The following is an 18816-nucleotide window of genomic DNA, read 5'->3' as shown; positions in this document are numbered from 1 at the left end:
AGCAAACAGAATGTACAGTGTGTGTGTGTGTGTGTGTGTGTGTGTGTGTGTGTGTGTGTGTGTGTGTGTGTGTGTGTGTGTGCGCGCGCGCATGCATGCACATGCATTTGTGTTTGTGTATGTGGCAAAGGTACATATTAGTGAGGGCCAGTTAAGTGCCACAAGGCTTGGTAAATGGACTTGTATTTTGTTCAGCGTATTTGTATCAGACATCACACTGAGACCAGAGAATGAGGTCAGTCTGATGACAATACAGTAGGAATGGTGACCTGATAGGGAGAAACCAGTCAGTCATATATACTGGTATGATGTAAACTAAGGGAATTTGTAGCAGCTGGAGCTTCTATTGAAAATAGTGTCAGTGGTGCAACAGATAGCACACTCGCCTGTGGTGCAAAAGGGTGGGAGTTCTATTCCCACACCAGGAAGAGTAATTGCTGACACTGCAGTACAGCATAAGGAGTGTGTGTGCTATACTCCTGAGTATAACATCTAGCAGATGAGACATTAAAACAAAGTCCCACCAGCTTGAATTGGTGGCAGCTCAGGTGGCTGTAAAATATCCCTGGCACCTATTGAAAAGAGCATGTGATGTTTCCCCTATGTCCTGGCCAAATTTCCCCTAGTAGTATAAATACCACCTTAGGTCTACCCTGAAAAGAGGCTACTTGTCTAGTGGGACTAACTGCATCAACAAATGATTAAAAAAACTAATAATAAAAAATATACAGCTCTGCACATTCCCTTTCTTATGCAGTTCATTGAGAAGAGACAGACAACAAAATAAGTGTTAATAGAAGTAACTTGTATGGTATATGGAAGGAGAAAATTGTTGTGTGTTGTAATTACTACCCCACCCTCCATCCCATGCCTAGGCTACACCCTGCTATAAGCAGTAAGAGAATGCTAGGGCGCCTGGACTTCAGTTTGGGACTCTAGTGGTACAGATGTATTGTCATTATGTCAGTAGCTGAGGCTTGATATGTAATTGTGTATTAGTTTCTAGAGACCATGTCACAAGGGGGTTAAAGCTAACAGAAAGTGTGAAATATTACCAAGAAAGTATAGAGAATGGTGAACTAAACATTTTGGCTGTAATATTGTTTGTTTATGTAAAACTGGAGGTTGTTTGTCTACTTCCAATTTTTCTACTGTTACCTTTTTTACACTGTATAGAGCTCAATGCTCACATGTAAGTTTTAACTAAAGCTAATTCCCTACTGGATTTTCCAATTTCCTTAATATGTGACCTTAATATGTAGCCCTCTTTTCAGTGGTATTGCTTTGCAACAGTTTTGAATTCTGAGACTCATAAGTATGAGTTCCAGAACAGATGGAATATGCGAAAATGGAGGCTTACATATACCCAGTCCAAGATTCCTCTGCCTCAAAGTATACCCTTTTTCTGACAAAGGATGATCCTGGAGTTGGTATACTTAAGTAACAGGGATATGAGGAGTGCAGGTGACTTGTACCCTAAAAAAATCAACCTTAGAGGAGAACACTGATTGCTAATATTCTATGTTTTCCTGCAGTTTCACTGTTTTTGTTTCATAATTCCAGGACTCACAGCTATGAACCTTGGAATTACAACAGTGGGCCATAATGCTCATGACTAATTACCAGAGATTTTGTTCTACTACCATAACTGTGATAGCAAAATTGTAATACATGGTATTTGTAAAATCTGTAACTGCTTGTGCCCAAACCAAAATGCCTTGGACTATGTCTTTTGGTGGGACCTCAACCTGACCATAGTCAAAATGCAGTGAAAAGCTTTTCATGTTTGCAAAAGTAGACTAGAGAAACATATAATTTCTTTTGGAATATTCTTATGTTTTTTCTTAGTTCTTAGCCCAGAATGAACTATATACCTATCTCCCATTCTGCTGAGTGTCCTTCACATGAAGCTTTTGGTTTTGTTTCCTGTTCCAGCCTGAGACTTGAATGCCATGCTTGGGTAAAGCATTCAGTCTTCAGCCAAATTACTGGTGATTTTTAACATATTCCAGTCCTTCAGAAGCACCATTTGGTTTACTGTATGTATATAGGGTACTTAAAGAATGTGTAATTTTAACAGCATGATTTTACCAGTCCATGCAGAGTTCTCCTTTTTCCAGTAAGGGGTACAGCAGGCCCTCTACACTCCTCTTTGCATTGTTAGCACAATTAGAGAATCTGGGAATCAGATGGGGATTATTGTCACACTTCCACATTTATCTTAAGTTCTGTGGTGTCCTTCAAACATGTCTCAGTGCAGGAGAGCTGCACCTTAGATGTGTGACTCATTGTCTGCCCTTTCAGTAGGCAAAGCAGATTAGGCATGGCTTTCACTACAAAATTGGGCTTTGACATGGTTTTCCATCAAGGCCTAATCTGAATGCATTCCTGTTTTTTCCTGCTTTCTTTCAGCCCTGTTTGAGTTCCCTGGGGATAGTTTTTGGACTTTCCTGAGTTGCAAGGTTTTATTATTATTGATGATGTAGCCTTAAGGCCCTAACAAATGCAGACTCCTTCTGCTTGAGTTATCTGTTGAGTAGGACAACAGTAAGCATGTGTGAATGGGTAGCTCTGTGGTATAGAAAATGAACAAGGTTTGCTTAGTGGCCTCTGGGCACTGAAGAAGTAGATGTGGAGATGATTGATGATTTGGAAGCCTGTATGTCACTGTCTGTCAGGGGGAGGAATGAGGAGACATGATGATCTACTTGCTGCTATTAGAGGCTGAGAGATAGGAAATGGCATGACTGAGCAAGGTGTGTGTGTGTGGAGTTATTAGGGTGAGAGGCAACAAAGAGACAGTGGCTTCTGTAGCAATAGTCCATTGCACTTCAGAAATTTAACTATGCCAGGAAACCATCACACTGGGGAAGATAGAGAACCCAAAAAATGCACAGTAAGCAGCCAGCCAATAGTATATCCACTTCACATCCATTGCTGTACCTTCTCACAGGGCATTCAGAACCTGCATGACCAACAGCCTTTCCTCATTTGGAAAAATGCATTCCAGATATCTAAGAGATATGTTTGGGGTATGTACCAATACTGGACGTGCTTGGAGACTAAAATTGGTAGTGACTTATCTTACAAAGTAGGGGCAACAAGAGTAACCCCCCAAACTGAAAAATATATGAAGAATACTGTACAATTAAGGAGTCAGAAGACATGATATCTCATTATCTGCTGTGGTGGGTTAGTAATCTTTATCTTTTAGGTTTCTCATCTATATTTATTTATTTATTGATGTCTCTGCATGTACACTGTGTTCTACATATCTGTTTTGGTTTCCAGCAGGACAGAGCTAAGAAGAATGGTGAATATTATGTTTTGTATTTCTGAGCTTCTTAGGTTCATTGGTTCATAGGTGTGTACTAAGCTAACAAGCACCAGGGCCTTTTTAAGCCTAGCCATGCATCCCAAATCTCTGACAAGTTCTTATACCCTTGATAAGTGTAAGCAGGGGCTTGGGAGATGAAACATTTACAAGCAGGGGACTGAAGATGAACCATTTACAGGCTACCTGTGCCCATTGGAGACACAGGTACCAAATCAGGGATTAATTTCGTGTTCCCCTTCCAATTGTCTAAGTTACATTTGAATTGGGTTAGATAGGAACTTTGCTTCACATGAACATGGAGCCTGTTACAAAAAGGGTATTCTCTAGGATAGTTATTTCTATGAGAAATCTTGTTTTATTCTAGAAGACATCAGCATCAAATAAATCGTTTTTTTGTTTGATCAGCATGTGTTTTTATAACAAAGTTATGTGAGCTTGTATCTTGACCCCTTTTCAGCTACAGTCAGGGATGAAGTAACTTCCCTGTAGAGCTTGGATGTTTCATTTGATTAATCATAGCAAGTGCTATTATTTAGTCTGCTAATTCTTTAAACTATATATAATGTTTATTTGTATATCCTATGTAGTTCTCAAATCCACACGGCCATGTATACAGAAGGTAGTTGCAGTAGTATATAATACTTTGCGGAGTGTTGTAATTGGGAAGTTTCACTGCACTGTAGTTTTTAGAGTATGGAGAGTATTACATCAGTTTGTAAAGGTCACATGTAAAACAAACAATAAAACAGTCTGCATGTAAAGGCAATATGCAGTTTCACTTCAAATAGTTGGGAAACTCCAGCTGATGATGTAGTGTTTGTTTGGCATTTATTTTATTTATTTTTCTTCATTGTGAAAGTGAACAGATTGTGAATCACCAGTTTAAGCCACAGTCCAAGAAATAGAATGCATTAAATTAATGAATATTCTGTACATTAAATTCATCACAGCAATTCATTAAACATATAGCAAGTGCTAACAGTAGCATAAAAGTTTTACAAGGAGAATACCTATAGAGTAGCCGACTAACATGTAGCCCTACCCTACTTGGATATTATATATAGTATTTGAAGTTTAGATGGGGTTTGATGAGCATAAAGGTTTTGAGTAGCAAAGAAATCTACCAAACAAAATATTACCTACAACATTTATATTATATCACTGAGAGAGTAACAGTAATTAGATGATTTTTTTTTTTGGAAACATGTATGAGCAGGAGATATGATTAGGTGATAGGATGATGGTTTATTAAACAGGCTGGTACTATAGACACTAATTGGTTATAATATTTCTTACTGATTAATGTTATGTCAATTTATCTCTGACTTTTTTAATGGTAGGGGAGTGCATATGATCCCGTGGTAATGGTGCTGCGGTAGCGTTGTCACAGCAAGACGTTGTCCCGTTCGATTCTCAGCTAGAGCGTCTTCTGTGTGGAGGCATGCGTGAATGGGCATGCCTTCGTTAAAGGTTGTGCATCAGGGCTGGTAACTCAGCATGTAAAAATCCACTACCAAACATTAGCGGACCGGAGTTCCGCTGTGGCGACCCCTAACCGGGATAAGCCGAAAGACACAACAACAACAACAAGGGGAGTGCATATGATAGGAGCGAGTGTCCCAGAACTTAGAAATGAGCATTTAGAATACATAACCATATTTAATAAGATAATTTGTTGCAATAGATAGGATTGGAGAATTGTTGTTTTGGGTTTTTGAGACTATCATGGAGGTTTTGGTAGAATGTTTTAAAGTTTGTTATGGGAGATAAGGTTGCTGGTAGCACTGTACAAGAAACTGAAGAGAAGATCAGGTGTGCTCAAAGACAATTAACATGAATTACAGTAATGCACTGGTGTATATAACATCAGGACTGTAAAATGAATCTATAGATTCTATTTGATAAGGAAGGAGGGAGACCTTGTTTTTGTTGCAGTTGAATGATTCATTCACTAATAGCTATTTTCCCTTTATGACTAGTAAATCTAGAAATCCTATGATAGATCTAAAATAGTCTGTTCATTTTAGATATTAGTAGGTCAATATAAGTCATGAAAAGACAATAATTCAAGTCAGGGTACTTAAAGGCTTTACATATTCAGTGCTAGAGTTGGAATAGGTCCTGGCATCTGGTGAATGTAAACATTTTAGCCTAGGAGTATTGCCAAGTTTCATATATTTCCTTTCTTATTTTTTTCATTTTTAAAATGTAACATTTTTTTCATAGCAACCAGAACTTTAGAGATGTGGTCAAGGTCTTACTAAAGATTGTTCTGGATGGATTTAGTAGAGTTTGAAGGTCTAAAGAGAATTTGTTTGCTGGTATAGAAAATTGTTTGACGTGTGTCAGTTTGTAGGAGATTTGCAAATTATGTACAAATAAAGAGACCACAGACTTGAGTTCTGTAAGTGCCAGATGAGATGGACATTGTGATGGAGAACCATCCCCTACTTGGCTGGAAAAGTGGTAGACAGGGTAGGTTTGAAATAATGCAACAGTAAATTTACCAAAGCTAGATGCATGCCAGTCCTTGAGCAGAAGGCAATGACTGACTTAGTGAGATCAGTGAAAAGCATACCAATGGGCAGGCACTGGTGAATTCTAGTTAGTATGATATCACATAATGAAAGTAGAATGTTTTGGTGCTTCTGACATTGGCAAAGGCATGCTGGTTATTGAAAGAATGTTATTCTTAAGTACTCAGTTTGCTGGTGGGCTGGCCTCTTGAGAAGTTTCACAAGCAGGAAAGAGAGATTTAAGTATAGTTATAATAGTTACTAACTTAAGAGAAGAAAATGGTTGTTAGTGACAGACGTGGGCATATTTTAAAAAAACAAACGGGTAAATTCAGTCACTTTCAGGGTCACCTTTGTTAAAAAGAATATCAGTTAGATTAGCTGTTTGGTATGGAGATGTTTTCTTTTTTTAACAGAATGGAAGTTCATACATTCAAACAATCAAGTACTATTCGAAGTGAGTGGCACAGTGGGTCTGGAACTGAATTCTTTATCACGGTCTTCAGAGGGATAGAGGACATATTGGTAGTGTATTTCCTCTAACCTGTTGTTTGGTTGATTTTTTTTATCAGAATTTCTTAGGATCTAATTGGGTTTTGGAATGCTTTTTACAGAGGATGGTACCTTTGTGTCTTAAAAAAAATTGTTTTGGCCTCATTTTAAAACTGTGCATATAGCTGGCAAGTATTATTTGATTTAGTCTTTTCCAGATAACCAATTGCCTGTTTATTTAACTAGCTTGTGGGGATACTTGGTAACCTATTGTTCTCTGTCACTTTTTTACCATTGATGAATTGTGGGGAAATATTTGCTTTGTAGTTATAAGGAGGATGTTAGTTAAGATGGAGCAGACAAAGACAAAACAGTAAGTGATGAAGAATTGTGACCAGTATCTTTGTTATGCAGTTATTGTTGAGGCTGTAAGTACTTTCAGCTGATTTGTTTCTTAGATAGATAAGAATGTGAAATATCTTTACCATTTTACTGGGCAAGGTGAAGGTGATTGTGCAGTGATAGGTTCATAGATTAGTACTAAGCTAACTGCCCCTGTGAGCCATTTTAAGCTTAGCCAATTATCCCTTGTGAGACTCAAACCCTGCACCTTGTGTTTGTAAGGCAAACACCTTAACCATTAGGCCATCCTCCCAACCCAAATAAACAACCTCTGTAAGGCTCAAACCTAGGACCCTGCACACCATAGATAAAGTGATTTACCACTAAGACATGCCAGATATGTGATCACTTTGTTTGAGGCATAAGACAAAGATGCCAATGGTTTTGCTGCTCTGTTAATAATTAGCAGATCAAAGAATGGTTAACAATATAGTTAGTTCCAGATGACTCATGAATTAGTTATTTTGGTATCACCACCATCATCACTATATCAAGACAGTATGAGGTCTATCCAGTGTATGCATGATGTTTAGAAACATTACTTAATGTTTAGTATGTTATCTTTATGTTGGGTATGGTGACCTGTTTTAAGGGTCTGTGTGTTGATGTATTATGTAAAAGTTTATTTAATTTTATTTGTTAAATGGGGCAGAACACTGATCCCCCTCTGGAAAATTTTCAGGCTTAGGCAAGGGTTTGAATGGTAAAACATTATCAATGGGCTGTCTAGTCTAATATCAGCACTCAAAGTGCCAAGTGCAGACAAGCCAAAACAATACCAAAAACACAGGAGAAGAACAGATCTTGAAAATTGCTTTTCTCCTTTGAACTTCTTTTTCGGGGCAAGCCCCCCTACACCCTCCCTCCCACCTTCACAACTCTGAGATTGACATAGCTCAGAGGAAAAAGGAATATTCCAAGAAATGGCATCTTGGATTTAATACATGTAAGTCCATTCTTACGGCCATTCAGTCTCAGTATTGACATTTCAAATGGCTACCTTATCGATATTCATATAGTTAAGGTGATGTTATTTTAAAAAGAGGGCTTAGTATTGACAACATATTTACACATGCTTACAACAGTCTAGTAGAAAACAAAAATCTTAGGCAAATTATAACTCTTTACTGTTAATACAATAGTAGCAGTTAGGAAGGGAGAGTTAAGAAGGGAAAGTAAATCAAGATGGATGTTTGGGGAGAAATAATTACTAATAGGAAGAAGTTGGGGGAAGTAGGGAAAGAGGGAGGCAGTAAGACAGGAAAAAAGCTGGGACTAGTGAGAATATGTCATTTGAGTGTTTACCTGCTTGGAGCTGAAATACTCCTCAGTACTGATTGCATTATTATTCTGTTTGTTTTACCTTGTTTGCCATTATTGTGTATTTATTGGGACCAGTTTAGATTTTTTGCTGTTTTAAGTCTTTTCAGAGCATTGTGACCATTTGGGTTCTGTTACATCTAGTTTTGGCCTTAGTGAAGTGGACATTTAGCAGGCATGTTTGGACGGTATTTTTTTTTCTGTTTCTGATCTTATTTTTTTTTTTAGTATGAGTTCATCATTAGTAACACTGGTCATTAAAGCCTGTATACATTCTTCTTAAGTGAGAATGTAAGTTTGGGTACTGCAGTAGTATTGATTATAATTTTAGATTGTTCTGGAATAATTAGATAAGATTTTCTTCTCTTAAATTGGGAGAATGATCTTGGTATTGAAAAGTTATGAACTAGGTGTGCAAAGTTGTTGGGGTGTACATAACTAACTGACATTTGCAGGAGATACACAATGACTTTCCCTTGGACTAGATAGAGTGATAAGTGTGGCAAAAATAGTGATCCCAAAATAATTAAAAAAAAAAAAATAGTCCTCTTAAAACTGGTTGTACAATGTTTTTTTGTGAAGTTCTCGTAAGAAGAACTTGGCAATTTCTTATACTAAGTCAGAAATTCTACCTTGTCAGTGTATGCTTATGCTGTTTTCATTGGTTTCATGTTGTAGCTTTGGGACATAGCTTGTTTTATGAATGTCTCAGGTTATGGTTAAAAACAACAAAATAATTCATATTTTTCTTCAATAAATGCATTACTTCCACTTGTAGTTTTCTTTTGTGGTAGAACATATTTTAACTCATTTTTTAGTGGGGGCTTGTATTTGATAAGTTAACTTTCAGAAGAAGTAAGAACAGCACTAGGGAAAATTAAGTCAGGGAAAGCAGCAGGCTCTGATGAAGTCGCAGCAGATGCAATGAAGATGTTATGTAAGTTAAGGAAGATGGCTTCTGAGAGCAGTCACAATGGTATAGAGAAAAAGGGTATAACCCAAATGACTGCAGAGTAAACATCGTAGTACAAGAACAATGACATTCTTAACTGTGGGCAGTACAGAGATGTTAAACTCATGTCACATTGCATGAATGTTCTGGGCAGGGTGATTGATAAATGAATATGCAGAACAGTAGAAAGTAAGATGGGAGATGAGCAGTTCAGATTCAGATAAGAATGCAGCACAAGCAACCTGGTGTTTGCGGTGAGACAGATAGTAAAGAAGAACCTCGAGATGAGAAAAGAGATCAATGGCACATTCCTAGACTTGAAGGAAACATTTGAAATAGTCCCAAGAAAATGGATTTGAGTAGACCTATGATGGTTCAGAGTCCTGAAAACATTAGTAAAAAAAAATCACAGGCTGTGTACATGCTATGTACAAGGAGCCAATGACACACATATGAACTGTTTGGATTCACAGTGGGCTTTTCAGTGGGAGTGGGTATGCCTTAGGTTCATCTCTGAGCCCACTATGGACTATATTAGCAAACAGGTCAGACAGGACAGATCAATAAAGCTTCTGCATGCCAAGAATGTGGTACTCCAAGGAGACTCCGAACAGGAATTTCAGTAAATGATAGGGGAGTGAAATGCAAAACTGAAAGCACAGTAGTCATGGCAGCAAATGGGAGAAATCAGAAAAATCTGTAAATATAGATAGCAGGGAAAGCAGTGGAACATGTTAACAGCTTGAAGTCTGAATGAGGAGGATACAGCTTGAATCAGAGTTGCTGCAGTCATCCCTCTCCATAATGGAGGAGCGACTACATACCATGGAAAGTATCGCCCCATTATCCTGATGAGTCTGATATGTAAGGCTATGGAGTGCATCATCATGGACCTAATTAACAAGGATATAGGGAATCTCCAAACTCTAGATCCTATGAAATTTGATTTTGTGAAAGGTAGATCATACCTGCTCAACCTGGTTGACGTCTTTGAGTCAGTCACCAGAGCGGTGGATGAAAGTAAGGCAATTCATACAGCCTACCTCTTTCTGGCCAAGGCCTTTGATACCATTCCTCACTCAGGAATTATTGATAAAGCCAACAAACTAGGCATCAATCCCTATATTGTTAGTGGGTTGCAAACTGGCTCACATATAGAACACACAGTGTGAAAGTAGCGGACTCGAAGTCAGACTGCCACCCAGCCAGTCACAAGTGGAGCATCACAGAGATTAGTCCTGGGTCCTCTCCTGTTTGGCATCTACTTCTCAGAAGTCCAGGCCAACACAGAGGGACTCTGGCTGACCAAATTCACAGATATCTGCAAGCTGGGAGCCATTATTAACTCCCCAAGTGATGCAAGCATCCTACAGAAAGGCTTCACTGAGACCAATGACTGGTGTCAAAACCATAGCCTTAAGCTTAATGTCAAAAAATGCATCGTCATCCCCTTTGGGAAAAACTCATTTCTCACTAATTACCACATTGATGGGAGCCCACTGAACACTGAAGGCATTATAAGAGATCTGGGGACACAGGTTGACAGCAACTTCTCCTTTGACAACCACTTGCCACTGTGGTCAGAAAATCCTTCTCTGTGGCACATCTCATTACCAAGGGTTTTGCATCCAGGAAGAAAGAGGTCATCATTTCTCTCTACTATTCCCTCATTAGACCAATCATAGAGTATAATGCTCCATTTGGCATGTACCTCACTAGACACCTGCAACAGCTGGAGAGGCCACAAAAGTACCTCATGAAGAGGATCCTAGGCCTTAAACATATGTCCTGCATGGACAGACTCAAAAAACTCCAACTATTCTCTGTCTCATATCATCTACGAAGAGGAGATCTCTGCTTGACTTACAAAGCCATGTCTGACCCAGCTCTGTTAGAAATGCTACATCTAAAGAAATCCCAGCCCCTCCACACCACACACTCCGGAGACCTCAACCTCATTACCACAATCAACAGAACATGCTGGAGGGGCAGGTTCATAACACAGAGACTACCCATGCTCTGGTATAGACTTCCCATACATGTCAAGCAGCGCATCTCACTAGACCTCTTCAAGAGAAATCTTGACGAGTGGATGGGAAATAGAAAGTTCACCCCAGGGATCACTCCAGTGGCTCTTCTTGATAGAGGCACTGGGAACTAACAACAGGTGGCACAATGCCAGTGCACTTCTATGGGCTAGGCTTGTAAAGGCTCCAGGGCCATTAGCCTAGTACACACCTATAAACCTATGCAGCCAACTGGCATACAGTGTAAGGGATAGTGTGTGACAGAAGATTGCCAAAGAAGGTGAAACGTAAGGTGTACAAAACAGTGGTGTGACCAGTACTTCTGCATGGTATAGAAACATGACCAATGAAGGCAGAGCAAAGTGTGGAACACTACCTCTCATAATGTGGAATAAATTGGCAAAATGTGGAGCACATGCTAATGATTTTAATGAGGAAGCTGCAGCATGGTTAACTGTTTCTCTGTACTTGTGTTATTTTAATAAACTAATATGATTCAACATTATTCAGTATTTACTATGGATATTTATTTAAAAGCCCCTTTTATGTGGAGTTTCATGGAATAATAGAATTTTTAAGACTCAGAATATGGAATGTTCCTCATAATGAGTTACAGCTAAGAGGTATAATCACGGTTACCATTTGATATTCCAAGACTTGTATCTGCAAGCCCAGGAACAGTGAGGCTGAGCAAACATGTGGCCTTGTAGACACCGCTCAAGTCTAAGATTCCTCTTTCTCAGAGCATCTAGGTTTCTCTGAGGTATTGTGATCTCAGGATTGGAATAGATAAATTCAGAGGTGTGTGTGTGTGTGTGTGTGTGTGTGTGTTGTGTGTGTGTGTGTGTGTGTGTGTGTGTGTGTGTGTGTGTGTGTGTGTGTGTGTGTGTCTGTGGTGGGGCTTTAAGCGGAAAACAGCAGTGTTCAACAGTCACTATTTTCTTACAGTGTTTGCATCTTATTTATTTATTTTTTGTGATTCTGGGACTTAGCAGTTAAGTCTCAGAACTGCAGCAGGGCGTCACACCATCATACTTATTCATGTTTACCTGCATAAAGAGGACTTTCCTGAAGTGTTTTTGATTCTGAACTCAACTTCACTAGGTGCTACAAGACGTCTTAGTCAGCAGTCAGTTTCCAGGACACCATGGAACTTTCTGTAATGTCAGACCAGTGCAAATGCAATGAATTAATACCATCTAGTATCAGTTAGGTGACCTGAAATTCACTGTTTAGTCACTTTTCCATTCTTCTATGACTTCTAGGCTATGTTTTTGTTATTTTATTGATGGAACATGTTACACGTGCAATGGAATATTTTTCAGTCTACTCTGAAGATTAGTGTATTCGAAGTTTGTAGTACTAACTTCTACAAGTAACATATCTGCTTAGGGTATCTTCTTTGCATCAGAAACTAAAGGAAACAGCATGCAGCTCCCAGACTTATTTTTGTTTGCATAACTAAATTATTTCCATACTGATGTCTAAATACATTTATTTTCATTTCATTTGCAGGTGAAACTCATAGCCTGCAGACATTGCATACAATACTGTCTACAGGCTCTCCATTGAAACCACAAAGCTATGACTATGTCTACAGAGACATAAAGAGACATGTCCTGCTGGGATCAATTTCAGGTAATATTTGTTTACTTGCTTTTTTAAAAGTTAAGGCCCAAGAGTAAATAAAACAAGAAAGCTACAAAGGCTGTGAATAAAAGCAGTTAGCAGTTTGTCAATGGCGTGTGTTGAATACATTGGGAATGGTTGCAATAATTATGATAGTAGGAAGAGAAGAGATCAACTAGGAGAAATTAGGCACCATATGCCCCAGAGATTTTTTGGTTTGATCAGCATTTGGACTCACTGTAACAACCTGGTTATCAAAGTGTTGTAAATAAAACAGAAATTCCTCAGATTTAAATCCGTATTCTGTTGGTACAGCGACCTGTTTAACTCAGTCTAAGTTTAGGTTTATCTTATGTAGATTGTGCTTCAAAGAAGTTTTTATGATTTTATTAAATAAAATCTGATGTGAGGCTTACTGAGGTAGCCATCTGTGCTGAAGGATTTGCTGAGAATTGTCAACAGAAAGTCATTTTAATAGCAATGCTGACAAGTGGTCACTGGTCTTTCTGGTAATCAGTCAGAATCCATAAGCTCTGACCTACATCTACCCATAGTAAGAACAGTGTTTAGAAGACCCTACTACTACTCTGTATTATATTGATTGCAGACTATGATCTCTGAAGTCATTTAGTTGCAGTACATGTACAACACACCAACTAATGAAGGTATAAAAAGACATATTTGCAAATGCTCATCTGTATGAAACAGAGAACAATCAACAAGAAAGAGTTACTGATGTTATCAACTTAAAGACATTTCTTAGTAGCCTAGATAACCTTGATGAATGCTATATAATAATGTATTTCTCTAAGGCTAATGAAGTAGCTCGTGTGAGTTGTGTATCATGTGGTGGACATCTCTTTCAGAGAATCCAGTTACATATAGATGTTCAACAGGTTAAACTATATCTCTTGTCTCTGTGTGTTATTAAGCCTCTTGACATGACATGTTTTCAAAATTTCTGTCAGAACTTAAAATTTGCATCTACAGCTATGAAGTGTATTTGGTATTGAGTTTGAACCACGAAGCATAATTCTCAACAGAAATGTATTAACTGCACCCTTGTGGAGTTCTAGGTGAGTTGGCTGGACCTGGAAGCTTGAAATTCAGAAATCTGATTTATTTCTCTAATAGTATATCCACGAACTGTAAAAACTGGTAAACCACGACAAGGCTCCTCAGTAGTTTACTCGAGTAGAATTTATTCACAATACACCAAAAAAACACAAACGAAAGTAACAGTAACGGAATGAAAATGTAGAAATAAGTACTTAGCGCTTTCACCCTGTAAAACCTGAAGATGCCCTAAAGGTTTTACAGGATGAAAGCGCTAAGTACTTATTTCTATATTTTCATTCCGTTACTCTTACTTTCATTTGTGTTTTTTTGGTGTATTGTGAATAAATTCTACTCGAGTGAACTTCTGGGGAGCCTTGTCGTGGTTTACCTGATTTATTTCTCACTGTTTCTGTAGTAGTGGAGCTACTGTAAAAAATTTGTGTATGTTATTGCAGAAGAAGCTGTGCAGCTTAAAGAAAAACTGAGTGCTTTTTCTCGGTTCAGAAATAATTTACCATGTACAGATATCCAAGAGGAGATCTTATTCAGGTATATAGGGCATTTAGGGACAACTACCTCTGGGAATGTTTGGGGTTAACAAAAAGTACTAGAGAATCATCAGACAACCTGTGTAGAATTTTCTATAGGAATGGGAAGTCTACTAATTGGTTCTCTGACAGAGTTGCTGATGCATGGAACAGACTACCAAATTACATTAAAGCAAGTACTAGTTTAGACATTTTTAAGAGCAGCCTGGACATTTATTATGGGAACAAGTGTTTTGGCATATTGGCAAGCTAGAAGGGCTTTAATGCCCATGCTTGAAACATTTGTATGTATGTATGTATTTGTTCTTTACAGCAGGACAAAGTCCTGCAGACGCCATAGGCACTTGTTTTTCAAAACAGATGATCAGAGCCAAGACTGTTTAATTTGGTGAGCTATGTAATTTAGTAAATTAAGTGGAATAATTTATGATACTCAAAATCATGAAAGAAAAGGAAGACTGAAGAGAAACAGACATGACCTTATCACACACTGTGAATGTAAGAAGAATGAATTGAATTATTAGTACATTACTAAAAGAGACTGCAGAAAAGGAGGTCTGCAAAATAAAATTTCTATCAAATAACAAGGCAAAAATGAGAAATAAAGTGAAGATAAATCAGAAAAGAAGCACTTATGAAAATGAGAGCCATTTGATTTTTCAGAATGCAATCCATACAAATATGTATGTAATTTTATTTCATATTTCTTACACTAGGAGTGTCTATAAGCATGTCAGGAAGAGTTTTCATTTTGTTTAATCAGTTCTGCAGAATCTGTGTTTGATAAAGGCATTTGGTAAATATGTCAAAGTTGATAAGGGTGCTTCATAGTTTCATAGGTGTGTACTAGGCTAATGACCATTAGGGCCTTTTAAAGTCAAGCCATGTACCCCAAATCTCTGTCAAGTTCTGATACCCTTTATAAGTGTAAACAGGGGCTGGGGAGATGAACCATTTACCTGTCTGTGCCCATTAGAGACACTGGTGCCAAACCAGGGATGAATTTCCTGTTCTCCATCCAATTGTCTATGTTATACTTGAATTGAGTTATGGGGGAACTCTCCTTCATATGGATGGGAAGCCTGTTCCAGAGAATGGATAGTCTCTGGGATACATACCTATCTCTCCAGCATGTGCATTTTATATTACTGGCAAGGTTTAAGTCTTTAGAATGGTTAATTCTTGTGATGTTTGTTTCATGGATATGCAGGAGGTCCCTCAGGATAGGGTTTGACTATGTCTTGTATGCCAGGCATAGAGCTCCCCTCAACAGACTGTAGTAGACTAACTACAAGGATAGGGCTTTTGGGTGGTCTGCAAAGAATATGTTATTTATGCCCAATATTCTTTTAGTGAGGAGCATCTGTGGATGTGCTGTAAATAATTTGCATGTTGAAAAGAAGCATTAAAAACAAACTGTCAGCACCATATAAGAAAACAATCTAGACACCTATTAGTTTCAAATTATACCAGGCAGTGATGTCAAAGTGAATGTCTGACTGTTGGAGGGATACAGTAAGAATTAATGGATAAAAGTAAACTATTCATATGGGCAAAATTCAGCATCTTATCAGAAAGTACTTTTTTACAGCTGAAGAATGAGATAGTTGTGTGTGTATTACTAGATATAACTATTGGGTAAAATGCTGATGTATGTATGAGCAGAATCTAAGAAATTCAAGTTTCTTTTTCAAATAGTTGTACTTAAAGAATCAAATTATCCTAATGTTTGGGTTGTTTGCTTGTGAAAAGCTAGGAAAAAAGTCCACAAACAGTAAAATTTACTAAAGCAAAAATGACCAGATTAAAAATAGAAACAGTAAAGATAATTTGCAGGGCACAAAGACTGCACACACACAAAATTAGACTGTTACTGTGATATCACAGATACTGTGAAAGGTAGTAGCAGTTATATCCTGCATGGCTATTCCAGTTTGTTTACAGCAGTAGGAAGCTTCCCAGGAGAATTGTATACAAGTAAAACCTGATGCTTTGACAGTTTTTTTGTGCTTTAAAAAAACGTTCTTGAAATACTTCAGTAAAGTTGAACAGGATCCCAAGAGATGGAGAGCTTGGCTATCATTAAAATAATTTGGAACCAACGGAATGCACAAATGATGATTAGAGTATTACTCGTTGTTTACAGCTGAAATGGTCTTAAAATGCCAAATAATGAGCCCTTTTTTAGTAATAAACACCATGATTTCTGGTGTCAAAGACTAGATGAGAAGCTATAAGTTATGTATGTTTAATACACTGTTGGTAAGTAAAAATTCCTTAAAATTGCATTAGCATCAGATGTATTCAAAATAGCTGTTATCCACATAACTGAAAACTTGGGATGTATTGTAAACCTATTTTACATTTTATTACAATAGAAAAGATGTGAGAAAAACTTGAATAGAGATTGTTTCAGCAGCTGGTTAGATTATGAATGCATATTTTTAAGCTAAATAGGAACAAATGTAAAATCAGAGTGGAAATTCTGAAAATATATGGATCGTATTGTAACGTCAGAAGGTTAGAAGTCTAATCTGGAAAATATTGTGCAATTACCACCGATAGAAGACAAGCAGGAACTATTAATGTATAGGAGTGAGAAATTCCATCAATATATCGATTATAAAGATGTTCAGGTTAAGAGACCACAAAGTATTGCAGCACATATTCTGAAAGACTTTATACAAGCCACTTCCTAGATTGTCAAAAATGTTACTTAACCTATAGAAGTATGATCTGAAATTAAAATAAAGACCAGGCAGTGAATTAGCCATGACAAATATATTGGATCATGTCTACCAGGGATGCAACAACATGTCAGAAGAGCTAGCAATGCCTTTATCTACTTACAGATCTTAATATTAAAAGATGGCTTTTTTTAAATACCTTTATTGAATTATCACTTGTGACATAAGCAAATTTACAATTATATAAAAGTAACCAAATTAAAGGATGGCTTGTGCAAAATCATCAGTAAGGAAAGGTAGTCTATCTCATTTTTTATTTGGGAAAGAAAGGTTGTGTTTCCAGGGCTTAATGTTTAAAGGTGATAGAAAAATGGTTCCCAATCACCTCAAAAAATAAATGCTCAGGAGGGTATGTGAACTTCTTACAGGAATAGCGCAGAGCAAGACATATAATGTTTGGGTCAGGAATATGAACTCATATAGAAATAGTACAGTGTTATACCTGTTGCATTGCATACTATAAGAATAATCCTATATATAGGGTTGATGAATTTCATTCTAACCATACACATATATTATATATATAGGTTTACTGTAAAAATGTGGAAAATCAAAATAATTTTCCACCTTTTGATCAAACTGGTTTGCTGAAACTGGTAATAACGAATCACCAAAATTTCATAAATGGTAATGCAGAATTGATATTTGAACATCGGAAGTTACAATGTCAAAAGTCCGTGTTACTGGTAATGTTTTTGCAGGGGTCAAGCCCCCCCTGCACCCCCTATGTGGGGGGCTATGCCTCCACACCCCCTGCATATTATATATTCCAACTCTGAGATCACATAACACTGTAATGCAGTCTGTTATCAGAATGTCGATTCCTTTAGCGAATGCACACTACCATTCACTAATGTGGAGCTGAACATTTTCTGGATCGACATTATGAAAACTTGAAAACAGCCTTTCAACCTTCCAAGCTTAGCATAAGTGCCGATCTAAATTTTGATAGTAAATCATATATATATCAATGTTTGTGTGTGTGTGTGTGTGTGTGTGTGTGTGTGTGTGTGTGTGTGTGTGTGTGTGTGTGTGTGTGTGTGTGTGTGTGAGAGAGCACTTATGTTTGTGTGTATGTATGCATGTATGTATAAATACGCACACACACACACACACACACACACACACACACACACACACACACACACACACACACACACACACCACACATGTGTATAGGTTTACTATCAAAATAGAGACATTGCCTATACCAAATCTGTTAACACTGACTCCACAACAGCAAATCATGAAATGCCAAAAACAGAAAACCTCCAGACCCATTAACAAGCTCTAACATGGGTACTGAGGGGGTGCAAATCTGTGAGTTCAGCATGCTGTCATGGTATTTCATGATTCACAATTGTGGAGCTGGAGTTACCATATTTGGTACAAGTAACTTTGCTCTTGTGATTGTAAACCATATGTATATGGGCCTACATCAAAAGAACAAAAACCCATAAGAATGACTCACACTTTACCGTGACGACTTAGCTGAAACTGCAAAAGATAGTAAATTTCAGACTTTGAATCTCATATAACCAAAAATTGCTCCCTGTATGTCTCTTAACAATCCTTCAAGTTATCATCTTATAAAAAAACAAACTAAAAACCTTCGGATATATTAATGATTTGAATAACTCACCCTAAACCGCAATCACAACGTCGCAGAAGAAACACATCCTATAATTCTACATGAACTTAAAGACACATTACTGTAAACTCATACACTCTGTTCTATTTCTGCACTATGTCTTTATATTACAAATGTACCTCACATACCGGTGTGC

General features: G+C 37.6%; 1 protein-coding gene across 1 annotated transcript in view; it reads left to right on the top strand.

Moving 5' to 3' along the window:
• Positions 1-18816, top strand: part of AACS (acetoacetyl-CoA synthetase) — a 1424505-nt gene that overhangs the window by 1099357 nt on the left and 306332 nt on the right. Inside the window, exon 12 of the mRNA XM_044068347.1 lies at positions 12562-12684. Coding sequence (XP_043924282.1) covers positions 12562-12684 — 123 coding nt within the window. The remainder of the gene's footprint in view (positions 1-12561; positions 12685-18816) is intronic.

The sequence above is a fragment of the Protopterus annectens genome, chromosome 4.part0 (assembly GCF_019279795.1).
Source record: "Protopterus annectens isolate FY-2018-M chromosome 4.part0, PAN1.0, whole genome shotgun sequence".
Taxonomy (NCBI): Eukaryota; Metazoa; Chordata; order Ceratodontiformes; family Protopteridae; genus Protopterus; species Protopterus annectens.
This window is presented reverse-complemented; position numbering and strand designations above follow the sequence as displayed.